The sequence below is a fragment of the Pinus tabuliformis genome, chromosome 2_1 (genome assembly GCF_031772625.1).
Source record: "Pinus tabuliformis cultivar Carrire ecotype Pingquan chromosome 2_1, CPIR1, whole genome shotgun sequence".
Taxonomy (NCBI): Eukaryota; Viridiplantae; Streptophyta; class Pinopsida; order Pinales; family Pinaceae; genus Pinus; species Pinus tabuliformis.
In genome coordinates, this window is record NC_142299.1 from 354,160,882 (window position 1) to 354,182,956 (window position 22,075).

Consider the following 22,075-nt stretch of genomic DNA (forward strand, 5'->3'; position numbering starts at 1 on the left):
TCAACTATTTATACACCCAGACATATATATCGTCGGGCCCGCACATGCACATTTTCCGATGTTTGCCTTTTTCGGATCAATTCTCCACCGTAGATCTTACCTTCCCATCCAACGGTTGATATTACACCCGACCAACAAAGCTGCTCGGTGATCTTGCACCGTAGATCAAAATGCATTTGATCCAACGCTCGACAATGATATCGAGTGAACTACATGCACGAGGATTACCCGCCCGATAAGGTGGTTTCCTCTCTCCTTCTCTGCCACGCGTCAGTCGATGAATAATATCGAGTGAGTCTGCACAAAAACCACTGTCACTATTTCAAACCTGCTTTTTATGCTTCTCCGCTACGTGTTCCTCTTTGTTTCTTTCATTGAACTTCTTCCTCTGGCTTTTCTTTGACTGCTCCTGTTCTGATATTCTGCATTGTCTTGATTTCTGCGCTCCTTTGTTAACTCCTTTGTTAGCTCCTCTGATGCTCTATTGCTCTTTGTTCTTCCGATAGCACTTTCCCTTGGACATATCTCTCTGTGATTTCCGATGACTCTGTTTATGTACCTTCACTGATGCGATCCTCTTTCCAGTGGACTTCTTCGCAAGTCTGCTCTGCTTCTCCTTGGCTTCATATTGACATTAATGACAATCTAGATCAACAAGTTTGTGGGTACTGCTATGAATTCTATTAAAGGGATATTAGAAAACAACCCAGTTCAGCGATCCAGAGAGTAAAAAAACAGAAAATACAAGAACTGACATCATAAAAAATGTATAATCCACCAATGACAGATAACAACACATATGATAAGAGAATTCAGTCAAAAACAGTAAGCCTAAACAGCTTATGGATGTACAGAGTCTCATGTGCATCTGAATGGAAACCAGCTATGGCTTCCAATACAACTTCCGATTACTATTTGTAATAAATTTTGGGGTCTTCGTTTATGGCACAAAAAAATCTTCATAAGACCCTTGAAAATCTCTCTCCAGCATGATTGGACATCAGCAATAGATGATGATATCTACATACATTTGTTGAAGATTCATCTCTATGGCCTCAAAATACATTACTAGTAGTGGAGCCGAACAACCACAGCTTCGATATAACCCCACCCATCATCAAAATCTGGTCCAACCCAATATCCAACCAAATTATGCACCACTGATGATACCACTGGAATACTACTAGAAATTTCAGATACAGCTCTGTATGCAGATACATAAGTAGTAGCCAAAGTAAACGCACATAACTGCAATAAGGTATTCAACTTGAGTAAAGACTCGGATAGTTTCTCAGGTTTATTGCCAGATGTAAGTGTTTGGTTTAGTGAGAAGCCTCTTGCTGCCTTCAAAAGCTTTTTATGATGTTTGCTTTCTTTGCCTCTCTGCACCGAGAAGTTACATTCCAATCTCTTGTGGGTAAAAGTAACCAATGCTGCAAGAAAGAGTATTTTCAGTAAGTCAAAAATACATAGCCAAAATCATATTGCATTTTCATGCCAAACCAATTGAATTGATTTAATTAACGTTAATGTCCACAGATGACCAAAATAGGTCAATGACCATGGAAAGATCCAAGTCCAATATAAGCCAATGGAATGCTTAATGCAACTCCAATAAACATAGATATCATGACAAATAAAAAATAAAATACAAATTTGAAAGGGAGAGAAAAATTAGGTGGAATACCAATAAGCAATTAAAGTTAACCAAGCATCTTCGTAACCAGTGATCAACTTTGTTTTTAAAATAAGCTGTTATTTTCATATTGTATATTCTTGAGAAAGTAAGCTGATAAAAAGAAGAGTGATGCACACAGTGGAAAAGTTTACAATCAAGAAAATCGACAGAGACCTCTGCTTGCCATTATATTTGCATTTCTGGCTGAAATATTTGGTCGCTTTCTCAACTCATAGCTACCTTCTTGCTGCAGAACTTCACAGGCAAGCAGAGAAACAATTAATTCCATTTCATATTAACAATTCATCCATAATATCATTCAAAGATGTAAGTTTGAAATAAATGCTGACTCTTTATCCGGAAAATATCTTTAAGATTATCCAAGTAACTTTCAAAACAGCTGTACATTAAGGTGTCAAGTTTAAACCAAGTGACGGGAACTTACATGGATTTTAACAGAACAATGAGCCATAGTTTCTTTAAGCTGGTAAGAACTCAAATAGAAATATTTACTTGAAAGTTGAGACTGATGTTGAAACAATCAGATTGCAAATTTGTTTTCCTTGCACTTAATATTCAACAGTAATTTCCCCTTTTCCTCGCCACTGAAGACCAGATCATGAAGGATGAAGTCATATGACAGAGAACTATTGTGTCAGGATGTGACTGAGGGTTGAGAACAATTGCTGATGTTCCTTTACTGATCCTGCACAGATAATGATTCTTGACTGAATGGTCATGATCTGAAATTGGATCGGAAATATGGAGGACGGATAAGAACCTTGCTGGAATTTGATTGAGTACCAAGGAGGGTGTTGTGCCCTCAACACTCAAACATAGAGTATGGGTCCATTCTAAAATTTTTGAATCCATGCCATAGATGTGCTAGTGGCCAATAATTTGGGTCCTTGCCTTGTATTTGCACTCGAGATTTGTCCAACTTTTAGTGCCCTTTGAAAGAGCATGGCATCAACATACAAAGTCATTCATAATGATTTTATCCTCAAATCCTGGTAGTTTATTCTTATTATGATAAAGTAGGATAATTGGAGTATCTGAAGCACCCACTTTCTTCTTTAAGAAACCTAAGTTTATCACGACACACAAGTTAGCATCAGTGATCAGGGCGTTTGTTATTTTTGGTCATGGGTGAAGTTTAATTTCTTCGAACTCCAAGGTTGGGCCCTATTACCAACCGGTTTAGTGATCTTGTCAAGGTCCTCACAAGGAGCTAGGTGGTACTATCACTATAAAATCTAGCACCTTAATGCAAAGACCCACTAAGCACTCTAGATTAAGGGAAACAATGGGATCAGGCATCACTGTCACCTTAGTAATTGTTACCCTGCTACTCTGTGGATGGGATATTATCCCCACAAGGGAGGCTTCCCAAATAGACCTCGGAGATTAGATAACCCAAGAATTCCTAGGCTGAATACCCTCCAAGGATTCTGCTAAATAAAACATCCAATGATGATATTCAATAAAGCAAGACTCAAGTTGAAATGAGAGATAATTCAATTTAACGAGTTCAAAGCAGCTATGGTTGAATCTAGAGGGCTTGAATAATACTAGGGAGGTTGTTAGTTCTCAATTTTGTCATTAAAAAGTCACAAATTTTCTTCATTTTGGTCATTTTCACCTCTTTTGTCCTCACTTTTGTGCATTTTGCTCATGTTTTGCCCTAAGTTACCAGGATTCGGATACGGATACGGATACAGATCCAAATCCGGATTCGCTAGTTTTTTGAAAATCTAGGATCTGGATATGGCAAGTATACGTCAAGTACAACAAATATAATAATATTATTTAAATTTAAAAAGAAAACTTTTAGAGTTCAAAAATCAAATCCATTTATAAATTACAACATTTAGAACTAAAACCATTAGATATATTATAAATATGAAGACTAGAACACTGAAATGATGCATCCTCCTTCATACAAAAAGGATAATATCATAAATGATAAGAATAATTACAAAAATGAGTGTCTCATCCATGATCACTCTACTAATATCATAATGTGCAATAGGTTTAACTACATATCCTCAAATGGATCTACATTATATTCTGCATATTGCAACTCTACATCAAAAATAGATGATGGGGTTCCTGGAATGTAGGAAGTTGCATCAGTAGGTTGGACTGGGAATGGAACAATATCCTCGAGTAAGTTGAGGTGAGTCATGGAATTCAGTGTCAAGTTCAAGTTAGAGATCTCAAGCTCCACATCTCGCATGTTGCTCGGACCTTTTTTATACTCTGGTTCAACATGTGATAGAAGACGGAGGTTGGAATGAACATACACAAGATCCTCAGCCTTTGTCGCTCCCAACCTATTTCGCTTCACTGAATGGATGAAGCCATATGTACTCCAATTCCTCTCAGTTGATGAGGAACTAGCAACTTGTGATAACAACCTAGTGGCTAGAGTCAAGAGATGAATGTTATCCCCACCATGGAAGCCCCACCAAGTAATAGGATCAAGATGCCCTCAATCATCCATAGTTATTGGATCTGAAAAGCTACCAGTAGATTGTACAAATCCTCCAAATTCTTGACGTACTTCCATTGCAACTCCCACATCTCTATAAATTTTCCTCAAAGTTGTCTTGTATCCTTGTACCACTTCAGAATCCTTGTTTGGCGTTGTTCTACCAAGTAAAGACAAAATTTTGGAATGATAATACTTGGGGTGCAATGCATAGGCCAAAAGGTGTAATGGTGTGGTCATTTTGTTCCACCTTTCCGTAACTATGTCCTTCACTTCATAATAAAATGTTTCAAAAGGGTCATTTTCACTTGCCCTGATAATTTCCCTTATCCTCTCCAACATACTATCAATGTTTTCATAAACTTCCCCCAAGCAAGGTGTATCTGTGTCAAATGTCCTAATCAAGGTCAAGATTGGTTCAATAAACCGCAGAAGGTATTGGACCTTGTCCCACCATGCATCATCAAGAATGATGGACTTGAATTTTTGCCCTCCATCAAAAGTGGAAGTCCTCCATGATTCCCAAAGAGGGTCAATGACCATTGCTTGTAATGTTTGTTTCACCTCCACAAACTTCTTTATGACAAGAGTGTGAGAAGCAAAATAGGTTTCAGCAACCTGAAAGTTTCAAAAAGTCAAATCTCAAATGAGAAATCATATATAAGTTTGTAATTAAAATTTAAATTAAGAATTCTCAAATTCCAATACAAATAATATTGATTAAAAAAGAGTACCTTCAATAGCTCCAACTTTGCGAAACCTCGATATATGGCCTTGGAAATTGGATGATTGGTAATGAACATTTGGATTTCTTTTGCTGCTATATATATTTCATTAATCCATTCAATCTAACCAATCTTTTCAAGCATAAGGTTCAATGAATGTACTGCACATGGAGTCCAAAAAATGTGATCATATCGACTCTCCACAATCAAACCTGCAGCTCTACAAATCTGTGCATTGTCCGTAATGATTTGGACAACATTATGTGGCCCCACACTTTCTATTGCATCAATAAGAATTGTGGATATGAAAGATGCATCTTTCTCTATTCCACTGCAATCAATAGCCTTCAAAAACATTGCCCCTTGGGGGCATATTTCAATAATATAATTAACAGGGGGTTTCTTTGGTCTCTTCATCCATCAGAAATTATGGAAACTCCTGTTTCTGTCCATGTATCTCGGATTAACTATAGTTGTCTATCCAGAGAGTGTCTCTTTAATGCCAACTAAGTAGTGCGGACCTTTTCATATCCAGGGCTCTTGTACCCTTTTAGCGCTTCATTAATTGCCTTAATCATTTGTTGCCAATAAAGAGAATGCACCAAATTGGATGCTAGCCCATTTGCATAGATGCAACGAGCTACATGTTCATCGGTTGTGTCTCTACCCTGGCTATTGAACGTTACTTTAAGAGGGCCTAGAGTGGGCCTTTTATTAGTTGTGGCAGCAGGCCCAGATGGCAATGGAGGCCTAGTTGTAGAGCTTTGCATAGAGTTTTTTCCCTTAGCAAGTTTCCTATCAGCAGCATCTTGCAAAGATGCATAGAATTTTATTTTTCCAAGACTCAAACCTTGGCCAGGTTTTCCATTTGCGTCTTTTGGCCCGATGCATACTTGCACCCCTGTGTTAGTTTGTCCAGTCAGATGGGCCTTTTGGCCCAATGCATACTTGCACCCCTGTGTTAGTTTGTCCAGTCAGATGGGCCTTCACTCTAGTATATGAGCCATTTTTAATATCTTGGCATTCATTGCACTTCCATTTATAAAAACCACCTCCAGGATTTATTATCAATAATTTAAAAATTAAAATACATAAAATTGAAACTTAAAAATTTTTAAAATGTTTAATCCACAGTGTTTAATGTTTCAAAAATGTTTGATTGTACACTTAAGAGTCCACTGTGCATTCGACTGCAGGGATTTAAAATAAAATTAAAATGTTTAAATTTTAATGTACACCTAAGAGTGCACTGTGCATTTCAACTGCAGTGAAAATTTGTATTATATAATGCAGAAACTAAACTTTCAAAATTCAGACCCTTGCTTTGTCCCTGTCCCTGTCTCTATAATTTAAAATTTTTTTAACGCCTTTGTCCCTGTCTCTGTAATTTAAAATTTTTTAACACCTTTGTCCCTATCCCTATAATTTAAAATTTTTTAACGCCTTTGTCCCTATCCCTGTAATTTAATTTTTTTTAACGCCTCTGTCCCTATCCTTGTAATTTATGTTTTTTTTAACGCCTCTGTCCCTATCCTTATAATTTAAATTTTTTTAACGCCTCTGTCCCTGTCCCTGTAATTTAAATTTTTTTAACGCCTTTGCCCCTGTCCCGGTCGACAATTGTTGCCTGGACATGGGGTCGATTATAATAACTTTTAAATTTTAACGCCCTTCCAGTTGATGTGTGGTCGACAGTTACTGCCTAGAGATGGGGTCGACTGTAATAATTTTTCTAGAGATGGGGTCGACTGTAATAATTTTTCTAGAGATGGGGTCGACTGTAATAATTTTTTTAACACCCTTGCCGATTGATGTGGAGTGACGAGTCAACAGTTTGGGGGCCTAGGGTCGGGGTTGTTTGCCTGGAGATTCGCCTTTGGAGCCGGGAGAAGTTAGAACCCTTGCATGTCTACTTAGTGTGTTGCCCGTTGTTGCTAAGTGAAAGCGGTTGACAAATTATATAACAATGGGCCAATGTGACCACTTCAGATGAATTAAAAACCTAAAAAGAAACCTAAATTAAAAAACCCAGATTTTATTTATTTGAAATCCGGCTGTGTTTGAAGGGATCTGTTTTTGAAAGGCGAGATCCATTTCTGGAAGTCAGGATCTGTTTCTGGAAAAGATGGATTTGCCACCTAGCCATTTTTCAGCGAATTCAAGCCGGATCCAGATCCAAATCAGATAGAAGGATACGTGGATCCGGGACGAAGGCTTGCCGGATCCGGTAACTTAGGAACTTTTGCCCCAATGAAGATAAATTGACCCATAAAAAGGTATTTCCACTATTTTGTTTTAATTTTGGTTATTTAGCAAATTTAAATGTTAAAAATCCATTTTTTACTAGTTTTTACAGAAAAGAAATTAATATTATAAATCGTCCTTCGTTTAGATACTTGCAGACAATTCTGAGCAAAACGAAGACATGGGTTTTGTTCCCAGAGTTCACAACATGGTTAATTTCCTCTTGGATTCGTGAAAGCTAGAACAAAAAGGATTGGTCAACATTGTAGTAGCAGAGAGAACCAAGCACCTGCTAAGGGAAAATCAGCATCTCCTACAAATCGCATGATTAGGCACGAATTCGAGTGATCCATGGATCAAATTCTTGGAGTTTAGATACCAAATCAGGGTTCTAGTTGTTTCATAGAAGATTGATCGCTGAATTTGTTTTATTTGATTTGTATAAATAATTATAAGTGGAGACTACGAGATTGAAGTCCTTAATTAAAAGTTTTTAATTAAGTGTTGTACATGTTTCTACCATTAATATATAGTGGCTCACAGTTTCTACAATAAGTAGATTTTGTTGTGTGCGCAAGCCAAAGTCTAGAGGGCCCCCAAATTGTGGCATGTGTACTCATCTTTTATGGGTAGATATCTCTTACTTTCTTGTGCATTAATTTCCTAGTAAATACTCTTTTTTATCATTTTTAAATCTTTGTTACATGTGTATATCAGTGTTTGTTTTCACATGGCAGCAAGCATTTTATTTGATTAGGTAGAATTTGCTTTCTAACCAATTCTAAATTTGTATCTTTGCAAGGATTGATGTCATTTGCAAAGTATTGTAGCAAGCCTCTTTCAACCATAAGAGTTGCAAAGATACACTATGGCATGTTTTTCTACCAATTGAGACCCCAATGGATGTTAATGAGCTAGTTGGACTTGACCAAATTCCTTCCATTTTATTTGATTTAAAAAATATTTCTATTTGATGCATGAATGTTAGAATTCCTCCTCAATCAACAAACTCCACAAGTGGACAAAGTATTGTTGTGGGAGCCACCTAAGGCATGCGATCTCACAACCTGACTTTCTCCCAATGAAAGCATTGTAGCCTTAGATTTAATGGATTAATTATTGTTTTCCTTTGAAAGTTACATTGCTAGTTTAGAATGTTATTGCAATAATTTGAGTAAAGATAGTTTTCATTTTGCTTATGATATCAAATTAGAATTTCTAGTTTTCCACTATAGTGACTTGATTAGCATTCATACTTCCTTTGATAATACTTGTTAATTTGAATTCCATACTTACTTAAGCTTATTTCGTGACTTAATTAGTATTCATACTTCTTTTAATTATAGATGTTAGTTTGAATCTCATTCTTAAGTTAAGCCTTTGATTAGCACTCATTTATTAATTTGAATTTCATTTTTAAACTTATTTAGAATTTGTATTATTCACTAAGTGATATGAATTTCATTTTCTTTTAGTTAAGCTTATTATTTATTAAGGGACATGTTGACCACTGAAGTTGCATTTGAAGATTAGTCAAAGGTTCCATGGTCAAAGCACACTTCAGAGGCATTCTTGCACCATCAAAGCAAACAGATGTCCAGACTGTTGACACCTAATCATAGGGATTGGGTGAACCACTGTAATTAGTGTAAATAAATAATAGAGAAGATGAAGAGTCATCGGGAGATGAATTGAACAGTCACTCCCTCTTGTATATAATAATGAACAACCTGAATGAATAATATGATTTGATTTGAGGAGTTACCTCTTGGTCTAACATGGTATCAGAGCCGGCTCCATTTTTGGCATCCCTTTCTGCCATTGTAACTCCCTTCTGCCATTTTTTTCATAAATTTGTCCTGCATCCTTTGCAGACTGAGATCTTTGTCAAATCCCTCTGAAACCACCTCCCCTCCACCTGCATGCCACTCCACTGGCTATACGTTGGCACCAACCCACTTGACTTGGCCCTCCGCCTTCCCTTGTTGTCGCATTGAGAAATGGCTCTTGAATTGTTCCATACATACAACGGAGCATGTTAAAGCCTTCAGTATTTCTCATCATCTCTCGCATGAGTTCAGGATTCCTTGCTGCATCCAAAGTCTGTCTAAGAGTGCCAGGATCATTGAGTATGTGCGCAAGGTCTGGGTTCCTGTCAATAATTTCCGGCATCTGCGGATTACTCATAATCAAGTTTCGCATCAAATCGGGGTTGTTCATAAGGTTCTGAATGGCAGGCATATTCATCATTTCACCACATAGTTGAGGTAAATATCTTCTCCTGTTGCCTGAAATAGCCACGATGCTGCCCATAGCAACTCGTCCAAATATCCACTCGATGCATAGTACTTCTTTGCTACGTTGATACTCTCATCATATAGCCCACGATATTGGTCCGCGAATGCAAATAACTGCTTTGCATGTTGTAACAAGGTAGAGGAATACGTTGCATTCGATATTGTGAAGGCAATAGAGGTTGTTGCCATTGCAGCTGCAGTTTCACCAGCGAGATCAAGCACACCATCCCCACATACCACCTTCCATAGTGTGTGTGCCTCTCCAATAACACCTTCCCCACATAATACCTCTATCTTCATATATCATAATCAGATTTTTTTAGGAGTAAAATTTTGCAGCAGAAGTATTTTTTTCCACAGTACACAGATTTTACAATGCATTCATTAATATCTATTGTGGGAGTGGTTCTCAATGGGAAGGAGAATTATCCTGAATGGTCGCGGAAAATCAAACACACTCTCATTTTTAATGAGTTGTGGAAAGGAGTGTGTGTTGGAGACGGAGACAAAGAGCCAAAACAACCTACCTCAGACAAAGAATTCGTCATTTGGGAAAATAAGAACAGCAAGGCTTATGCATTGATTGCAACATCAGTAAATGAAGAGGTGAGTCGCCATATTTTGCCATTTTCAAATGCTTTCGAAGCCTTACAAAAACTGAAGGAACTTTATGACTCACACTCTGCACTTGAAGTTGTTCAACTCATGATTAAACTCTTCACCCTTGAATTACAAAATAATGATCCTCTTGCTCTTGCATCAGAAGTAAAATCTATAATGCATGATATCAAAGTCACTAATGTTGAACTGGATATTCCTCTGATAGCTTTTCTCAAGGCACTTTATCCCACTTACTCAAATTATCTTGAGTCACTGCAAGCAAATGGAAACCTCAGAGATATTACCTTTGACTCCCTTGTGAAAAAATTTGCTGAAAGAGAGAAAGCTTTTGGGAAGAAGACAGCTCCTGAATATTTTGAAGAAGTTGTGTGCCTTGGTCATAGAGAAAAGAATCTTGCTCAAGATTCTTCCAGAGGAAGAGGTGGTCGAAGAGGAAGAGGAAGAAATTTCAGAGGCAGGGGGGCAAACACTCTCAAGGAGAAAAGTCAGATTTGCACTGCATACGCTGCAAAAGAGATGGATCACATGATGCATCCACATGCAACTTGCCTTGGGACAGAATTGAGCAGGAAAGAAACAAACCCAAAGGTAAAACTAATGACAAAGAGAAAGGTAAAGCCCCTGAATCTGCTCACTATGTTGTGGCACACTGTAATATTGGAGCTAATGAAGGCTTATTTAATGCTTCACTTGCTTCTTGGAAAAATGATTGGTTGCTTGATTCAGGAGCAACTTGCCACATGATTTTTAGAAGAGATTTTTTTGAAGAATTTACTGACAATGTTGATGGAGCAGTATACTTTGCAGACAAATCAAAACTCAAGCCATTAGGGCTTTGCACAATCAAGCTTAAATTGTCTGGTCTTCCAGACTTTCTTCTACAGCATGTTCTATATCTCCCACAGCTGAGGAGAAACTTGTGTCCTTGGTCCACATCCGCCAGCAAGGACACTCCATTCATATGTTTGATGGAAAGCTTGAGGTAATAAAAGCATCAGACCACTCACTTGTCATGACGGGTATAGAAGAAGAAAGGCTTCTCACGCTGCAAGGTACCTCTACTCATACACAAAATCTCTCATACAATTCTCATTATGAAGAAGGTACATTTCCATCAAGTTTATTATGACATGCTAGATTTGGACACTTAAACTATGACAGCCTCCGCTTGTTGAAGAAAAATGGTGTTATTGGTTTGCCTACAATTCCTAGGAAACTTAAGCAATGTGATGCTTGCATTCTAGGAAAGCATAGCAAATAGTCTTTTCATGATTCACATTCAAGAGCACATAGAAAACTTGAACTCATTCATTTAGATTTATGTGGTCCAATGCCTGTTCCTTCTGCAATGGAAATAAATATATGATGACATTTATTGATGACTACACCAAAATGTGTTAGCTTTATTTATTGAAGAACAAATCTGATGCTTTTCAAACATTCAAGAACTTTCATACATGGATTGAAAATGATGCACAATCCCATATTGGCTCTATTCGCACTAAAATAGACTTCATCAGATTTCTTCTGCTTCTTGTCAGTTGGTCTTTCAGATTCTGTAGCCCTAAGGGGATATTGTAAAAATGATTCTAGTATGATGAAAAAGTGTCATGTAAAAAGTCTAGGTAGCTTAGGACTATACTAACAAGTGAGTTCACTCTAGGGAGTTTTTTTCCTTAGCTCATTATTTGTGTTTTTCAACACTTATAATCAGTTAAGTTTTTCTCCCAGATATACCCCAAAGCTAGAGTGCATCTTGATGGTAGTCTTAGGTGAATCCTAGTCTCTAATGTTAGTGTATATCACCATACTAGATCATCTCTAAAGTTTCGTGGAATTTGGTCAAGTCGAGGTGTTTGTTTTTAATTGATAAAAATTCCTCGTTGGACGAGATTTTTATGTAAATTTTGATGTAAATGTAATAGGTTGTGTCTATAGAAGTTGTAGGGGGTGTGAGTAATCAAAATTAGACGTCTACACCTCAACTTTCTATTTAAACACACTTTGAGGGTGCAAAAATGATTATTCACAACTCAAAACCTATTTTCTCCGAATTTTGGCAAAAAATGGCAAATAATTAGCCAGAAAATAAAATGAGAAAAAAATAAAAATTCTCTCCAAGTGGAAAATGATAAAAAAATGAAGTGGACTTTCCCAAGAAATAAAGTCAAGTCAAAAAGTGATGGAATCTCCACAAATCAAGCAAGAAAATCACCAAGAAAAAATTTGATGGTCCAAGGAAGAAGCTAATGTCCCAGCAAATCAATTTTTTGAGGAGATGGTCCAAAGTTGGTTGATTTGAATGGGAGTTTTTCGAGGAAAAAGATGGAGAATATTTTTTGAGTGGTCCAAACCACTCCAGCATGGATTTATCACTCCACCCAGTTCCCATTTGGGCCTAACGTCTCCCTCTCCTTAAGATCTGCACAGGCTTATCAAAGGGTTATGATTTGTTGGAAGGAGATCTAGTCGTTTTCACTTGGAACCAAGACGATTTCGCATGGAGAGCGATCCTCTCTCATATTTTTCTATAAATTGAGCCTTAGAGCTCCTCATTTTATCATTGAAAAATAGAGCTACTAGGCCAGCGAAGCTTTGGTGCATTTTTGTACTGAATATTTTTCTGAGTAATAAAGAAAGTCTTTGGGGGCATATTCTTATGGTGTTATTCTTCAACTCTTTATGGTAATATTTTTCAGATTTATTTGTGCTTAATGCTCTACACTATCTGATCCATAATTTGTTAGTTTCATTTGCCATTTTTTTGGATTAATTTATACAAGGTATCTTGTGTAATTTTCTGGATTGGAGGACCACTCTAGATCTAGAAGCGCTAGTGGGTTTTTGGTTGAACCCCTAGTCTTTTTTTCATTGTGTAGTCCAATCCCTTGTGGATCTAACAAAATATTTTGAAGTGTGTAGAGATCTATAATTTTCTGAAACAAATCTTGAGCATTTGGGGAAGTTTTTGGTTGAACCAACCAACTCTCAAGCAAATAAAGGTTGAAAAATACATATCGATTTTCCTCAAGGGCTTATCAAACGATTTCTTCTGAAGAGGGAGTTTTTCTACCATAGCTTGGAAATATTATTAATTTCAACTTCAGATCTATTTATTCTATGTGCTTTTACTGGTTCGATCTAGCTATTTTAGAGCTTATTTCTTGCCTGCCCAAGAGCGGAGGTGTCCTCACACTCTTGAGGCTTGCAATTTGTATTATTAATTGTATATTATTGTGATCTGATTTCTCTTGTTTCAGATCTGATCTCTCTCTTTATTGCTTCCGCAGATCTATAGAGAAGCTTGAGAAGAGGGGTTTTCCTGGAGATGTCTTGACAAGATCTATAAGGAGGCTTGAGGATCAAGAGATCTAAATTTTTAAAACCTCCTTTTGCCATTTCTCGTGGATAAAAACCCTTCTATTACTCTTTCTTGCATAGATCTGCTAGGCGGCTAGGGTTTTAAGACGATTTTGAAGGGATTCACTCCTTGAGGCTTGAAAATAATAGATATATATTTTTGAGGCCTTTTTTCTCTTGGCTGCAAGCAAAAGGAGGGTATTTCTTTCCCTCTTGTGCATAAATTTGCTCTTGAAATTTGTACGTCTACCCTTTGAGTGAATTTCATTGGAAGAGAAAGCTAATTCTCTCTTGGAGAATTTTTTCATTGTAAATTTTGCCATAATCATTGTAAATATTTCTCATTTGCATTCTTGATATCTTAAGGAAGGGTATTTGCTCTTGAAGCTCCATTTTGTAAACCCTCCTCAAGATCCTAAACCCTCATTTCTCTACAAGAGGGTTTCACTTGTAAATATAATAAAAGAAATATGTTTCTTGGAGGGAGCTTCCAATTTTTCCCCTTGGTATCCCACCTCCTCATTTGGAAGGAGGATCTCTTGGATGGTGGCGACTAACTTGTTTATTTTGCATTTGTTAGATTATTTTATTTTCTTGATCATTGCTTTATCTAATTACTAGATCTAATTTCTTGTTCATTTTACTAGTATTTTAATCATCCATCATTTTTTAGATTAACTCGCTTTTGTGTTAGGTCCCTATACTACTAGTGTAGCCCCATATTGTCATTAGTGAAACCCCCTTATTGTATTGTTATGTAGTTTGTATTGTTATGTAGTCCCCATATTGTATTTATTGTGCCCTATAGAAGCCCACTATTGTTATTGTTGTGCCCTTACATTATTATTGGAGGTCTTTTCATTTGTATCATCCAAGAATTGTTCATTTGTGTAATGTAAAGGAGGTTTCCCCCTCGAACAGGCTTATTTTGAAGTCGTTGATCTATCTCTTCTTCTATTTTGTGAGTTGGTTGCATAACATTTGGTATCAAAGCAAAAACACTTCCATCTTTATAGTTATTGTTGTGCTCTGATACCAAATGTTAAATAAGAGGGTTTCACTAATGGCAATATGGGGCTACACTAGTAGTATAGGGACCTAACATTTTGTTTCATTAACTAGTTTCATCGGATACTTATCTAATTTGCATTTTTCATTGAAGTAATCTCTCTAGTTTCTTGATCTAACTTGCATTTGCTTCATTGAGTAATTTTCGCTTGCTTCATTGATCATTAGCATAAGCTAATCTCACATTGATATCATAATTTGTGCTCAAGTTACTAATTGCTAATTTGATCATTAAAGTGGAATGGTATTTCTCTATTGATATTCATAAGATATTTCACATTTGAAGCATTTCACTTTAATTGTTAATCTCATTTGAAGCAATTGTATTAACTTAGCATCTAAATTACATTTTTTTATTTCTCTAAAATTTACCTCCAAGCATAAGCTTGGTTGATAGATATTTAGGACAAACTTCCTCAACTGTCATTCAATCTCCCTAGATTTGAGTTTGGATCAACGGTTAAAACGCATGACCTTGCAGTTCTCTTGCATGGCTAGGTCCCTTGTAGGAACGAAGGCATGCAGGTTGTATTGAAGTCCTAGGTGGGTATCGTTAATGAAGCCATTGCTTCCTCATCCTAGCCTTCTTGCAACTACCTACTAGTCCTTACCAAGTTGAAGGAATTGAGGGGAAGTCAAACCTTAGATTAGGCATTTAATTAAAAATTACCAAGACCACTTTATTTCACACACTCACATATAACCTTGTTCATTTTGCACACAATTGGTTATTGTACAATTTGGATTGTGAGCTTATCATTTACTTGCAAGCATTTCATATTCTTGTACTTGTTTATTTCATTTTCATGCTCAGGTTAATTGTTCTTTAAATGTTATATCATAATTGAGCATCTTTCATCTAAGTATTAGTATTATCCTATTGCAAGGCTGATTTACATCTTGTTGCTCATATCTCAAATTGGTATATAATCTATTGTGGTTTTGATTCACTAACACTTGTTTTGCAGTTTGCTATTATTGTAACTTGAAAATCATATCTCATTTGCAAGTAGTGTGATTTCTTCTTGAGCATATATTTCTTGCAAGTTATATTTAAGGCACTGGTCTCTTACAATTTGTCTTGCAGGATATCTTTTGAAATTTATTGGATCTATATTGTTGATATTTATATGCTCATAAACATTTATACTTGCTAAATCAATCTCTAATTTTATTTCAAGTTATATTGAATGGTGATAGCCTTACTAACCGTCTCCTAGAACTTGTTATCTCTAACAAGTTATCCTTTAGAATATTCCTTAGGGACCATCCCCGTTGACTTAGCTAAGAGAGAGTCTAAACGTAGAGTAGGGATCAGGTGACAGCCCCTTCTCTGAGCATTGCCACAAAGCACACACCTTGTGGGGTTGAGGATTTTTCCCACATTTCTGGGTGTGCAACTTCATGGACAACAGGACACCTTAGGAAATTTCTAAGCTAATTCCTTAACATATAATGAGTGTACTTCATCAATTTACCAACTCCGGATTGATACAATGATGTCTTAATTTCTGCAAGTAAATTAGCTCTGACGGAGGCTCAAACAAATCCTAAACACATGCTACCTTTAAATTATCAATTGTTGTTATAAATTAAAGTTTTCTAAACAATACAATTTACAGGATGCAAAATCTATGACAGCAATAACAAAATAGCTTAAAATTCATGATAAGCAAGAAATAAGCAAATGCTATTAATGAGTAAACTAGAAAAAAAGTTACAGCAATTTTCAATGGCTAAAAATTGCATGAAACAGCTATGAAACCCTAGACATCAGCCCTAAAAAGTTGGCAGAAAAATGCATTAAAAATGATATTTTGTTTTTTCAAATTAGTAGATGCAAAGCTTAACTCTAGGACTATGAGGTCCAAGGAATTTATTCTATTAAATGCAGATTATGTTGTAACCAAACTCTATTTTACCCTAGAAAACATAAATAAATAAATAAAAACCAGTGCTTTAAATGTTATTAGGATTGACACACTAATGAACTAGTGCCCTTTTCTCAATCCCAGGTTAATGGAGTCAAAGGGCAAGATCTATGAAAGAAGATCGATTGGAATGAGTTCTGAGAGAGAAAATGCTACAAAGAATTTTCTCTTCATCAAACCCTAGTGAATTTCAATCAATTGGCGATAAAAAGTCAAGGAAGCTGTATCAAGGTTCCTTGATTAAAATCCAGATGATAATTTTGCAATACCAGATGTTAGAGCCATAAATGATTCAACACATATGATGAAAATTTTAATGAAACCCCCATTCTATAACAATTACAAAACAGAAGGAGACACTGACAATATAATTGCACAAAAATCACCATAGAACCATTTCATCATTCAAAAGAAAATTCCCTCCAATCACAATATCCTCCCCAGGACAATTCACTACATCAATGTTCCATTTCATCCCAAAGAAAAATAGGCTACTAGTCTGCACTCCATCAGAGATGAGTGAGTGTGTTATGATGATTCCCCTCAAAATCAACTTCCCTTTATTCATATAAGGGCAACCAATTAGATTTAGGAAGTAAAATTGACTAAAAGCTCTAAAAACAATAAATATGTGATTACAAGTAGGTCACAATACGACCTAAAACATAGTTATATTAAAGATAAAACATAACAATAAGACTCTTTTTAGCCCACACGTGCGAGTAAAAATGTATCTAAGAGTGAAGTCTTTAATGTCTGCATATCTCTTACTTTCCTGCGCATTAATTTCCTAGTAAATACTCTTTCTTATATTCTTTAAATCTGTGTTAAATATGTGTATTGCAGCGTCTGTTTGCACATGGTAGCAAGCATTGTATTTGATTCGGTAGAATCTGCTTTCTAAGCAATTCTAATTTTTTTTTTCACAAGGATTGATGTGGTCAGCAAAGTATTGTTGCAAGACTCTTTCAACCATAAGAGTTGAATAGCTACACTACGGCATGTTTCTCTACCAACTGACACCCCAATGGATGTTAATGAGCTAGCTAGACTTGACCAAATTCCTTTCATTTGATTTGATTTAAAAAATATTTATATTTGATGCATGAATGCTAGAATTCCTTCTCAATAAACAAACTCCACAAGTGGACAAAGTGGTGTTGTGGGAGCCACCTGAGCCATGTGATCTCACAGCCTGATTTTCTAACTATGAAAGCTTTGGTAGCCTTAGATTTAATGGATTAAGTCTTGTTTTTCTTTAAGTTACATTGCTAGTTTAGAATTTTATTGCAATAGTTTGAGTAAAGATAGTTTTCATTTTGCTTATGATATCAAATTAGAATTTATAGTTTTCCACTAAAGTGACTTGATTAGCATTCATACTTTGATCATAGTTGTTAATTTGAATTCCATTCTTAGTTAAACTTATTTTGTAACATAATTAGTATTCATACTTCTTTTAATTATAGATGTTAGTTTGAATCTCATTCTTAAGTTAAATTTTTTATTAACACTCATATTTATTAGTTTGAATTTCATTTTTAAAATTATTTAGAATTTGTATTATTCACTAAGTTACATAAATTTCATTTCTTTTAGTTAAGCTTATTATTAATCAAGGGACACCTTACGAAAATTCTAAGCTAATTCCTTAACATATAATGAGTGTACTTCATCAATTTACGAACTCCGGATCGATACAATGATGTCTTAATTTATGCAAGTAAATTAGCTCTGACAAAGGCTCAAATAGATCCCAAACGCATACTACCGTTAAATTATCAATTGTTTTTAAAAACTGAAGTTTTTTAAACAATATGATTTACAGGATGCAAAATTTATGACAGCAATAACAAAATAGCCTAAAATTCATGATAAGCATGAAATAAGCAAATGCTATCAATGAGTAAACTTGGAAAAAGGTTACAACAATTTTCAATGACTAAAAATGCATAAAACAGCTATGAAACCCTAGACGTCAGTCCTAAAATGGTGGCTGCAAAATGCATTAAAATGATATTTTGCTTTTTCAAATTAATAGATGCAAAGCTTAACTCTAGGAATATGATGTCCAAGTAATTTATTCTATTAAATGCAGATTATGTTGCAACCGAACTCTACTTTACCCTAGAAAACATAAATAAATAAACACAAGTTAGTGCTTGTAGAAATTTCTCATTTCCCACCCCGGTTTTCAGTTTCACCTTATTTCTCCAAAATAGTTAAATGCCCTTTCCCATATCCATACATTCAACAACCGGAAAATAAAGTTTGCTGAAAACACAAATTCTGGAAATATTACAGAATATTGGAAAATGCAGAAATAAATATCAGCACATACAAACAGTCATTCAACACATTTAAACACAATGTTTTTTTATCAAGGAGACCCTGGAAAAACCCCCTACAACTCTTGGGGAAAACCAGTTCGAAAGCTCCTTATTTCTGGAAAATACTTTTTACAGCAAGAGAAATATTCAGAAAAAGATCAGCAAGCAAACTTTTACAACCTATCTCATTTTCCGTGCCTCACAGCCAACTGGAAAAACTTGCAAACAGTAAAACAGACCAGCAATAAATGTTGTACGGCCTCCTCATTTTTTGTGCCCAAATTTCAGCCTTAAATGCTATTGTATGGTTTTCCTCAATTTCTGTGCAGAAAAACAGCAGTACAGTTGTACGGATTTCTGCCTAGAAAAGTGTGCCAAGGTACAGCCACTTGTTGTATGGCCTCCCTTGAAAAACGTGCCAGCAAACTTTAGATTTTCTGCTCCTCGATTTCTGTGCTAACTTGCTGTACGGCCTCCTTGGAATCTGAACCAAAACTATTGTACGGCCTTTCTAGAAAATCGTGCCCAAAATCTACCTTTCACTATGTGCTAACTCAGCTGTACAGACTTGCTGAAACGTTGCCTTGGAATGTGTGCCAAGCTGCTACCTCCTTCTCCTCACTGTCCAGAAATCTCCCTTGCTCTCTTGCTCTTCTTCTCTCAATATGCTCATGAAAGAATGAATGACATTTTTCTCCTTTTCCTCCTTTAATCTAACCCTAAGTGACTTTTGGGGAATCCCTAAATCCAATGGCTGAAATAGATTGAGATCTAGGGCTGAGATTAAATGCTCATTTAAATCTCACTTTCTATTTTTTAATTCACCCCACCTTAATAAAGACCCACTTAGTCATTTATGTCCAAAGTCACTTTTCATTTCTAATTTTACATTGACTTTATTAAAGTCACTTTAAAATTAGACTTTAGTAACTTTATCACTTAAAGTCACTTTTAAATTAGATTTGACTTTATAAAAATTATAAAATCACTTTAGGAGAAAAAATTAAATTCTTTTCGACACTTTTCCCTAGGCCAAAGATCAAAGCCTTAGGGAACCACCTGTCCTCCGGTACCAAATTTCAACACTCCCTCTTACCGAGGAAGGTGTTCCTCACCACACCCATCTTGTCTCTGAAGTAGACATGCTTGCCCCGTGGTAAGGCTTTGGTAAGAATATCTACAACCTGCTCATCAGTGGGAATATACTCAAGCTTCACAGCTCCCTTCTGAACATAGTCTCTAATGAAATGATATTTGATCCCGATATGCTTTGACCTGTCATGAAATACTGGATTCTCCGTGAGTTTAATGCAACTCTGATTATCATAGTAAATCATTGAAGGTCTCAACGGCTGACCAAATAAGCCAAACAACATCTTGCGAAGCCAGATGGCCTCACAACTAGCTACCTCACAACTAGCTAGACTGGCTGCCATATACTCTACTTTCGCTGAACTCAATGCTACTGACTGCTGCTTCCGGCTGAACCATGACACTACTGCCGAACCCAACCCAAAACAGCACCCTAAAGTGCTCTTCCTATCAGAAGCACAACCTGCCCAATCAGAATCAGTATAACCTGCCAATCTCACTCCATCCCCCTGCCTGTAGTCCAGACCATAATCCACTGTCCCCTGCAAGTACCGCAAAATGTGTTTTGCAGCCACCCAGTGAACCTTCCTAGGCTCACACATAAACTGACTCATCGTGTTGACTGCAAAACAAATATCTGGTCTAGTGTTGACCAAATACATCAAGGAACCAATCAGCTGCCTGTACAATGTGGGATCCACCAACTCGAAATCCGAAGCATGAAGCTTCTTCCAGTTGGTGATCATCGGTGTCGACATGGGTTTACTATCCTCCATGTGGAATCTGCCAAGGATGTCCACAATATACTTCCCCTGCCCCAGGAAGAAATGCCCCTCCTCCTGCCACACCTCCAAACCCAAAAAGTAATGCATCAAGCCAATGTCCTTCATCTCAAACTCCGCCGCAAGATCTCTCTTGCAGTGCTCTATGAGTCTCTTTGCACCTGTAATGACCAAGTCATCCACATACAACACCAGAATGAGAGGCTCCTCACCTATCACAATATAGTAAAGGTTCGGATCTGCCTCACTCTTTGTGAAACCCATCCCCTGCAAGTATGTATCTATCCTGGAGTACCAAGCTCTGGGAGCTTGCTTCAGGCCATAAAGGGCCTTCTTCAGTCTGCACACATGGGACTCCTTCCCATGCACCTCAAAGCCTTGTGGCTGCTCAATGTACACCTCCTCCTGTATGAAGCCATTAAGAAATGCAGTCTTTACATCCATCTGGTGGATCTTCCAACCCATCTCTGCTGCTATCGATATAATGGAGCGGATCGAAGTATATCGAGCCACGGGAGCGAAGGTCTCCTCATAATCAACTCCCTCTACCTGGGAGAACCCTCTAGCCACAAACCTCGCTTTGAATTTCTCAATGCTGCCATCTGCAGCATGCTCTACCTTGTAAAGCCATCTGGAAGTAACCACGGATTTGCCCTCAGGCCTCGGCACCACCTCCCAAACATCATTCTTCATAATAGAAGAATACTCCTCCTGCATGGCCTCTCTCCAGACTCGCTGGCTAACTGCCTCCTCATAGCTAGAAGGCTCAGAGTCAAGGATGCTGGTAGCCATTGCCATATAGCTACAAAACCTCTCAGGTGGTCTACTCTCTCTGACCGGCCTCTTAGGCTCAACAACAGATGTGGCATCTCTCAAGGTGTCGTGAAGCCACTTGGGCTTCCTCTTCCCTGAGCATACTTCTCCCATTGGAGAATGAAACTCCTCCTCCTCATCATCATTAGGAGTCTGAACTCCTGACCGTCTGTCTGTTGTCCTCCTGCCTGCACCTGAACCTGTAGAAGCTGAGGTACCGTGTGAACTGCCCATCAATGGACTCCCTAGTGAACTGCTCTGTGGACTGCTCTGCATGCTGCTCGGAGCACCACCCTCTGGCTCGGCGAGCCACTGCTCACTTACGGACCTGTCATCGTCATAGATGTACCTCCGGATCCTCCTGATCCCTGCCCACTGGATCCCTGCAACTGACTCAACTACTGCTGAGGGTCTGGATGATCCAGGTACTCTAACTCCCGTGACCTCTTAAAGGCCCTGTCCTCCTCGAACTTCACATCCCGCCTGACAACAACTTTCCTTTGTGCACGAATGTAAATCCGAAAGGCCTTTGAGGTTTCACTGTAGCCCACAAAGATACCCTTCTCTGCGGTGGGCTCTAGTTTGGTCCTCTTCTCCTTGGGTATGTAGGAGTATGTAATGCACCCAAAGATACGAAGAT

General features: G+C 37.2%; 1 protein-coding gene across 3 annotated transcripts in view; it reads right to left on the reverse strand.

Annotated features, from left to right (window-relative positions):
- Positions 1–770: 770 nt before the first annotated feature.
- LOC149200320 (uncharacterized) overlaps positions 771–22,075 on the reverse strand; it is a 166,532-nt gene continuing 145,227 nt past the window's right edge. The window contains exons 2-3 of one of the 3 annotated variants that reach the window (XM_089399559.1): positions 1,853–1,925; positions 771–1,433 (exon numbers count right to left, since the gene is read on the reverse strand). In XM_089399559.1, the coding sequence (XP_089255685.1) occupies positions 1,069–1,433; positions 1,853–1,925 (438 nt within the window). In that variant the 3' untranslated portion in view covers positions 771–1,068. Of the gene's footprint in view, positions 1,434–1,852; positions 1,934–22,075 lie in introns of all 3 variants that reach the window. The other 2 variants (XM_089399557.1, XM_089399558.1) reach the window with 2 other exon arrangements.